Source organism: Harpia harpyja, chromosome 3 (genome assembly GCF_026419915.1).
Source record: "Harpia harpyja isolate bHarHar1 chromosome 3, bHarHar1 primary haplotype, whole genome shotgun sequence".
NCBI lineage: Eukaryota > Metazoa > Chordata > Aves > Accipitriformes > Accipitridae > Harpia > Harpia harpyja.
In genome coordinates, this window is record NC_068942.1 from 55,043,215 (window position 1) to 55,051,969 (window position 8,755).

An 8,755-nucleotide genomic window follows, 5' to 3' on the forward strand; every position below is an offset into this window, starting at 1 on the left:
TCACATCAAACGTAAGGAGGAAAATAAAAGCCAAGCCTTTGATGACTCCACGTCTCCATCCGCTGGCCCTGGCGGTGGGGCTGGGAGAGGAGACCGGGGGAGGGGGGAAGCTGCTTCTTGTGTCTGGGTGACGCGAATGCGTTTTTTGGGGGGAAAACCACCCCATCCCCCAAAATCTCTATATTTACATGCAAGTCCTAGACGCTGGCAAAGTGTACATCTGAAATCCAAGCCTTCGGACCATGCCTAACGATGGTCCCCTTTCTGCAGACTGCTCCGTGGTTATTAGTCAGAATTTTTTTTAACACCCCATACAACAACCTTGGGAAAAAAAAAAAAAAAAAAAAAGACCCCAAACCATCAAGAGTAACAACAAAACCGAACAAAAAAAGGTCTCTCTCTCTCACAGGTCCTTAGAGAACCACTCAGTAAAACGGGGGCGGGGGGGAGGGGAGGCGTTAAAAAAGAAAGAAAAAAAAAGAAAAACACCCAGTAGTTTGGATAGGACAGAGATTTGTGTGACTGGGAAAATCTGCCTTTTTTTTTCTTTTTTTTTTCCTTATTTTTTTTCTTTTGCTTTGTTTAATCCTTTCACCAGGTCCTACCGTATAGCAAGGTGGAGCAAGACATGGCAGTGCCATAGTCAGAAGTAGAAGAGTTTAGGTGAGACAAACTGGAGACTTGGCTCTGCAGAGAGGAAGGGCTGGCCGAGTGCTGTCCCATGTCTGGAGACTGCCCCGCACTGTTTGTCTGGTGGTTCTGATGCTGTCCGAGGCTGTTGCCATTGGTAGCCACTGTGATCGTTGTAGCTGCCTGCTGCTGATGGCTCTGGATAGCTGCTGTGGGTGTGTTGGAGCCTGCTTGGCAGGGCTTGCCATCCTTTACAAGCACTGGCACCGCCACCCTTCTGGGAGACTGCTGCTGCTGGCAAGAGCCGTTCTCCTGTTGCATCTGCTGCTGCGCAGCCTTGTCTTTGGCCTGGCGTTTCATCTTGTAGCGGTGGTTCTGGAACCAGATTTTGACCTGAGTCGGGGTGAGATGTATCATGCTGGCTAAATGTTCCCTCTCCGGGGCGGAGAGGTATTTCTGCTGCTTGAAACGTCTCTCCAGCTCGTAAACCTGGGCCTGGGAAAAAAGGACCCTCCGTTTCCTCCGCGGCGTGCTCTGGAGCGGGGCCATGCTCTTGCTCACGTCTCCCAGGGAGCCGAGGCTGCCCATGCCGCCCATGTTCATGCCCGAGGACGGCGCCATGAAGCGGGAGACTGCAAGGGAGAAGGCGGCACGTTTTAGGCGGCTCGGCTCGGCGCGGCGCGGCTCGGCTCGGCCCGGCCCGAGCGGGGCTCCGCGCTCCGGCGGCCCCCGCCGCCGCTCACCCCCACCGGGGCCCCGCAGTCCCCCGGCAGCCCGGCCCCGGCCGGGGCCTCGGGGCGCCCCGCTCCCGAACAACGACCCGCGTCCCCGGGGCGAGCGGCGGGGCAGCGGGACTCCCTCCTCGCCCGGCCCAGCCCCGGTGAATAAAGGCGACCGCTCGCCCCTCGCCCTGCCCGGGGGGTGACACCCGACCAAGCACCTGCTGTGACAGCGCGGCGGGAGCGGCCGGGGCCGGGGGCTCCGCCGGCGCCGGCCGGGGCGGACTCGCCCGCTCCCCCCCGCGTCCCCCGGGACGCGGCTCCCGCGGCTCTGGCTTCCCCCTCGCCCGCCCGGTGCCGGGCGGCGCGCAGGCGGACGGGCACCGCCGGCTCCCTCCCGGCCCCCCGGGCCGTGCCGCTCCCGCCCCGCTGGACGGCGAGCTCCGGGCTCCCGCTCCCCGCCACCGCCGGGCAACCCACCCCTTCCCCACGCAAAAGCAGCCCCGGGAGGCTGACATGAAACCAGCCGGGGGAGGAGGCACCGGGCACGATCCTCGGGCAGGAGGAGGAATTGGGGGGGGGGGGCGGAGAGGAGGGGGGGCGGCTGGGATTTGGACCGACTTTTGCCCTGGCGCGGAGCCCCCGGCGCCCGTTGCCGCGGTGCGGCGAGGCAGAAGCGCGGCCACCCGCCGCCGGCCACCCAGCCCCGGGCTGACTTACTTGAGGAGAAGCGGGGGTCCGGGTTGGTGCCGTACCATCCTGTCGCCGAAGCGCTGTTCCGCATGGTGTCCTGGTAAGGCGGGAGCTCGCTCATGTTGCCCAGGTTCCCATTGCAGTAGCCCCCCATCGTAGCATGGGAGAGCTGGGGGACCCCTGCCGCTGTCATATGGTAGGCGGCAGTCACTGTTCCGTTGTGGCCCATGGGGTGCTGCTGCATGGCCGGCTGAGAAACCTGAGACTGTCTGTAGGCTGACAAGGGAGCCCCCAAGTTACTGCCCTCCATGCCCACTTTCTTGTAGCTTTCCTCCAAAGGACTCAAGATGTCAGACACTGAGAAAGGAGTCGTATGCTTTGGGCTCATCGACATGATTCGGCGGCTGGGGAAAAAAAAAAAAAAAGGAAGGGGAGGCAAATCTTTTTTTTTTTTTTTTTTTGCCAAATATTCTGGTGTTGCCTTAACGCCGATCTTGTTAGATGTACACGTAACCGAGTGGACGAAGTCCGCCTTAATTGGATTGAGTGGAGGCTCAGGGCTGCCTTTCGTTTGTTTTAGCCAGACGCCAGGTTTTAGGCTGCCACCAGAGGCGGGGCATAGGCACTAAAGCAACAAGACAATAGAAGCCTACATCTTGCCCAAGATAATTAGCTTACATGCTGATGACAAGGTAAACACCTTTAAGTTTTACTTGTCAGGATTTTTTTTTTATGTCTTAAAAAAAAGAGAGAGAGAGAGCGGGAGAGAGAGGGAAAGAGAGAGAGACCCCGTGAGCACAACTCATTTTATTTTTCTCGGGGGTGGCAATATCGTGGACGGGAAATGGAAGGCGAGGCGAAAAGACCCCCATTTGACTGGGTGAAAGGATTTAAAATCAGCTCCCGGGTGGCGAGGCTGTCAGCCCAGCCTTTGTGAGAGCCGGGGAGACGGGGCTGAATGCCGGTGAGCTAAAGGACCGAGTGCCCTTCTCCCCCTACTAAGTTTGGTCTGGAAGGAGCCCGGCCGCCGGGAGGGCAGCTCTCCGGAGGGCAGACGTTTCGCGCTGGGCCATCGCTCCCAGCGCTCCGCACTCCCCGCACCGGCTTGTCAGGTACCCCGGCCGGCTGGTGGCTGAACAGCGCTTGGGATTTAGCATCTCGGGAACCTCCTCTATGTCTCCTAAGACCCCCAGTGCGAGACCCCCAGTGCAAGGATGGTTTCTCTCCCTAAACCCATAAGTTCCGTTCACCTAGGGATTTTTTTTTTTTTAACTTCAGGGAGAGGTGGAAGATGCAAGTTTGCAAAAACAAGCAGTAATTTAATTGCCTGGGGCGAGAAACTGCTGAAAAATAGGTTAGCGCAAAACGTCGCTCGTTATTCTCAAAGGCAAAGACTGTCACAGGCTCTCGTGGTCCCTCTGAACCTGAAGCTGCTTTCTAAGATTATTTATATAGCACGGGAGCTGGATGGAGAAGACCTCTCAGGTCATCTGCTACACCACCTTGCCAATGAATTCCCTGCAGTTTCGAATAAACGGCAATTTCTGACACTTTCGGATCCGTTCTCGAATCTGGTGTGAAAACAAAAGCGAGTCCATTCACAGCCCCACACACTTACATGCAGCCAGCAGCTAATGTCACTCGGGTCTTTGAAGAAATCTCCCAAGTTGTCTAGTGTCTCCAAAGCTTATATTTCGGGGTGTTCCTGGGCGGAGGAGAGAAACCTCCCCTGAGTGTTTCACACCCCGGCCTACGGCCCTGGCAAACCCAATTTAATACAGCGATTACCTGAATATTAAGAAAATTACAGCGAAGGTACAGTTAACCCAGTGACTTTGAAGTGTCAAGTAACTATTTAGTAATTGCACTTGTAAATATGTTTGTGCTCGGCTGCTTCGTGCTTAAAAATGCAAAAGTGCACTTGCTACCCGGGAATAACTAAATATCTTTGTCTAAAGTGGCAGCATAAATAGCCGGTCGCTTTGTGACTGTGCTTGATATTAGTACATAAGGATCATTTTGCTTCAATTGGGAGGCTCTCATTCACTAGGCAAGAAACCGTTTAGGAGAAAGTAGGTTCCCGTATGAGAGTTAACATCCTTCAAGTGTAAGCCTCAGCCTTGATTACACTTTAGAGCTCTGCAAGAGGTGAGCTTTTCCACACAAATATAATCGGGGGAACTTTCCTTCAATCAGGCCTCCAGCTCTCCTACATCATCTCAGCTGCCTCTTTCGGCACCAGCTCCCTCAAGGCTGAATACCCCGAAGTGGGCTTGTTGTGAGTCTGCTGGGTCACCAAAGGCAGGGAAGGGCGACTTTGGGCTAGAAAGGCGGCTGCTTTTGCCTCTTTTCTTTCCTCTTTTCTTTCCAGATCTTTAGATCTTGTCTTTCCGGATCCCTGGAATATTTTCTCCCCCCACCCCCCCAGCCCCCCTTTTCCCCCCTTTCTGTGCGTGTTTTTCAGTACGGTCTTTGGTTTTGTTCCTACAGGGAGAGACACTCGACCTTGCCTTGGTGGTTTGTTTTTTTATCACACCCCCCCCCCCCCCCGGATTTCTCAGGCACATCAGCTCCGTGCCTGGTTTATTAGCCTTAAAAAGGAGGGGGTGGATGGAGGGGAAAAAAAACAAAAACAAAAACAAACCCCCCCCCCCACAGGATCCACCAAAATGACGCTGCGGTCGGCTCAAATCCGAGACGAACGACAGCGAGTGACCGCGCAATATGTGGGGCAGGAGCAGCGACTCTGTTTCTCCCCAGGGAGTGCGAGGTGGGGCAGCTGGGGAGGCCCCGGCCCCGCCGGGGAGCGGGGGCGGACGAGGCGCCCCGCCGCCCGGCCCGCGCCTTCCCGGGGCCGCCGCCAGAACGACCCCTTTCACCGCCGGCTGCTGCTGGGCGAGCTTATTTATCCTCCTGCTCGATCGAGCGCATGTTAAATCGCCTCCGAAACATTGCTCAATTAGGTTAACCCGAGCGAGTCCAGCCTTGACTCTGCGCGGGGTCTTGTAAAGGGAAGTTAATGCGAGAGCCCGTCATTGCCCCTTCGCTGGGGAGCGGGCTGAAACTCTCTTCGGAGGTCTGACCGCTAATTTAGAAATACACCGAGGCGCGTGGAGTCACGGCTACGCTCCGCAAGGTCCCGACAGCACTTTTAGCCCCGCTAGATCGACCTAGTGAAAAGGATGCGGGTCAGCCTCTGCTCCTCCTTTCCCGCTCCACATCAGCTATAGCGGGGCGAGTCGAACTGCGGACGAGTGGCGAGAAAGCTTCTTCGCTGCTGCCCTGTCCCGCCCGCTCACCCTTTTCGTTCAAACCCTCCACCCAAGTTTCGTCTGCCAGAGCTGGCTCCCCGCAGCCCCCGGGGAGGGTGGCCGCCCCGTCAGGGTCCTGCCTAGGCTGCCTCTAGTGATGTGTTCGTTTACCTGGTGATGCTGCTTAGTAAAACGCTCGAGTTAGAAAGAAATGCTAAGGAGGAGAGCAGGGAAGATGAGATGCGTTTTGCCTGGTGGAAGCATTTTCATGAGAAAGGCACGGTCTTCACCCCGTGTTTGCAGAATGCGGCTACACGGACGTCCCTTCAATAGCTTCTGACCCCACACAATCCGTTTGATAACACTCGAGAGGTGGAAGAATGGGAGACTTTGTCAATCAAATGGTGCCAATCCCAATGGAAACGGTGCCACCAAGATCGCAGCGCGTTTCCTCATCAACTGGATTGCGGGGGCTGGGAACTCAAGGATCAGCTTTTGAAAGTGCGCACAGGGCTCTCCAAAGACAACAATGTCTTTTTTATACGAGCTGCTGTGCCTCCCCAAGGGGAATCAAATGTGCTCGGCCAGCCCGAGCCGCCGAAGGGCTACAGCCCTGCCTTGCCACCCATTTCGCCGGGCAGGAGCCGGGGGCGGGGGGAGGCGCTTCTGCCCGGTCCGGCGCCTAACTCGGCTCCTTGCCCCAAATGGCTTTTCCCCTCCTTTAGGCGCTTGCAGCTCCCGCGGTGGCTCCGCGCCGTTCCTCCGCAAGCGGAGCCCACGCAGGAGCGCGGCCCCGGTTCAGCGCTGTGCTTAAGCATGTGCTCAGGGGCGAGCGGCCGGTGGGGCTGGCTGGAACCCTCGGGGCACCTGGGCTCGGAGGGGAGGGCAACCCGCAGGCAAATGCTTTCCCACCAAGAGAGACACTTTCTAGGCGTAACTTCTTGGTACAAAGGCATGAGGTGCCCTGTGCTCCCCCTGGGCCTGTTCGCGGGTGTGTGCCTGGCTGCCCCAAGCCACCGGCACACGAAGCACCCCTGTCCGGCCCTGCCGCCCTCGCTCCCAGCGCCGAGGGGGCGGCCCTGCCCGCAGCCTGCCCTGCCGCGGGAGAGGGGCTCGGCGGGCTCTGCAGCGGGGCCGGCTGCTCCTAGAGAAGTCTGAGTTAAAGGGCTCAAGAGCAGAGCTGGGACAGACTCGTTCTTCTCTTCTGGTCAGCACCACAAGCCCCAACTACCCACGGAGAGATTTAAATTGCCCTTCCAAAGCCCTGCGGCTGGAAAAGGGAAGAGATACCCCGCACCGCCGAGGCAGCTTGCTGCAACTCTCCCTCCTCGACTCGGTGAGCTCATAGAAACTTCACCACTGGTTTCCTGTGCACGTCGGTGTAATGCAGCCCCTGTCCTCCTAGCCCCCCCAAAATGGAAGATGTGCCCGGCACACGGTGCCCAGAGCCCACGCCGGGAGGGAGGGAGGGAGGGAAGGAGGGAGAGGAGCGGAGGTTTCCGCAGTGACCGAGTAGGGCGGACCTGTGTCCCTGTCACCGCCGGCCGCGGGCAGGGCGCTGGAACCGCTCCCTGCCTGGGAAGCACATGCTTGGGCGTGTAAGGCAGGAGTCCTACCCAGGCACGCTTCCTGCGAGCGCTCCCTAGGTACAGAGCGCTCGCGGGGGGGGTCGGGAAACTCTTGCCGTGGCTCCCGGGGTCCATTCCCCGCCGTGGGAAAGCCCCCCTGCCCTGGTTACCTCGTCGGGTGGGAGAAACCCCGCGGTACGCCGGTGGAAATCTCTTCCCCTGGCGTGGGAATCTAAGAAAACAAGCGAAACCACCAAAGGCTAACGCGAAAATCCTCACCCCTCCGCAGCGCACGCACAGTTGCTCCTCCAGCTGCCCAGGGCGTGGAGCATCTCGCATTGGGGGCTTCTCGGGGCCCCTTCGCCGCCGGTCCTGGGCGGCCCCGCTCGCAAGGCTCAGTGCGAGGGCAGCGCTGCCTCCTCGCAGCTCTTTTCCCTCCTTCCCCAGTTCCTGGCGGATGGCTGAGCCCTCCTGCCCTAATCCTCCGACACCCCCCCACCGCCCCCCCCTCCCCGTCTTTTTCCTTTGCCGGGCCGTTCCCGGCCGAGAGGGCCAGGGTGGGGCCAGGTACGGGGTGCCAGGGCAGGGCTCCCGGAGCCGCCGTGCCAGGGCGGGGGCGGCCGGCCTCCGGTGCACGCCTCGGCCAGGCGGCCACACCGCGCCCCTCCGCGGCTGTCCCGCTTGGGGCCCCGGGGGAAAGGGCTCTTTGGAGGCATGGAAGCCCTGGTAGCCGGGGGGTTGGGGTGGATAGCAGCAGCGCTCGCGCCGATGTATGAACTGTTGTTGTGTGACCTCCTCATCCTGGCACCGTTATTATCAGCAATTAATAGAATGTCCCCCACACCTGGCTTCCTGAAGGTCAGTAGACTGTCACCGCCGCAACACTGCCGGTACACGCATACAAGATTTATCGTTGCCCCGAAGCATCTTTGATACACCCCAGCCAGAGCTGATTTCTGCGGAGATCTCTGGAAGGTGGTTGTTGAGACAATTTTTCAAAAAGTTGTTCTACAGAGATAGTTAAAAATATAGGCATGGATTATATAGATATAAATACATACGTAAATACTGTTTATTGGTACATATGTACAAACAGAATCCTGCCGGGATTGATCTGTTTAACTGTTTTTAGATATAGCCATCGGCATATTACATTAGATGGCTTAGGAGTTACGTGCTTTTGTATGTATACCCAGACATGCCTGCCCACACATACACACAGGTGTGTGGGGTGCATACCTCTGGCAGCGGGTATGCATGAGTGTATATTTACGCATACATTCACAGTCCTCAACCCTGTCGTCTCTAAGTGTTTCAAAAAGGATCTCAGCTTTTAAGTGGGTCACCTCGCCGCCCTCCCCTCCCCTTCCCTCGCCCTCCCCGTGGGCTCCGCCGGGGCCCGGGGCGGCTCCTGCCCTGGCAGCGGTGCCGCCAGGCCTGCGGCCCCGCCGGCGCCGGGGAGAGGGGCTTTTGGCTCCCGGGTGGGGCTGGACGCGGAGCCGACGGACACGCGTGTGCCTGTGGGTGCTGAGCAGCGGGGCGGGCTGGGAGCCGGATTTACGGCAGCCCTTTTCGGCGGCCGGTTTCAGCGTGGCTGGCGGCGGCGGGCGGGGAGGGGGCACGTCGACCACTGCCCCCCCTGGTTTGCTGTCGAAGCCCCCCCGGCCCCCCGTTGCCCCCGGGGCTGCCCTGTCGAGGGGGCTGGGGGAGCTGCTGGCTCCGCGCCCTCCCGCGCCCTCGGGGCTCCGCGGCCGGCGCACGGCCGCGGCCGGGCCCGGGGACCCCGCGGAGCTGGCGGCCGGGCCCGGGGGCGCTCCCCCGCGCCCGCCGGGAGTACGTGCGCTGGCGGGAAGGCGACCTTTCCCCCTCGACCTTTCCCTGGGGGTAACCAAAG

General features: G+C 59.3%; 1 protein-coding gene across 1 annotated transcript; it reads right to left on the minus strand.

The window, feature by feature from the left end:
* Positions 1 to 456: 456 nt before the first annotated feature.
* On the minus strand, positions 457 to 2,438 carry NKX2-1 (NK2 homeobox 1). The gene is made up of 2 exons (XM_052783751.1): positions 2,070 to 2,438; positions 457 to 1,262 (listed from the first exon to the last, which is right to left on the minus strand). Exons 1-2 carry the CDS (start codon positions 2,434 to 2,436, stop codon positions 592 to 594), a joined length of 1,038 nt encoding a protein of 345 aa, XP_052639711.1. The 5' UTR covers positions 2,437 to 2,438; the 3' UTR covers positions 457 to 591.
* Positions 2,439 to 8,755: the final 6,317 nt, after the last annotated feature.

Coding starts and splice junctions, on each gene's coding strand:
- NKX2-1 (XM_052783751.1), bottom strand. CDS start 2,436: ATGTCGATGAGCCCAAAGCATACGACTCCTTTCTCAGTGTCTGACATC. Junction 1,263..2,069: donor GGACCCCCGCTTCTCCTCAA/GTAAGTCAGCCC, acceptor TCTCCCTTGCAG/TCTCCCGCTTCATGGCGCCG.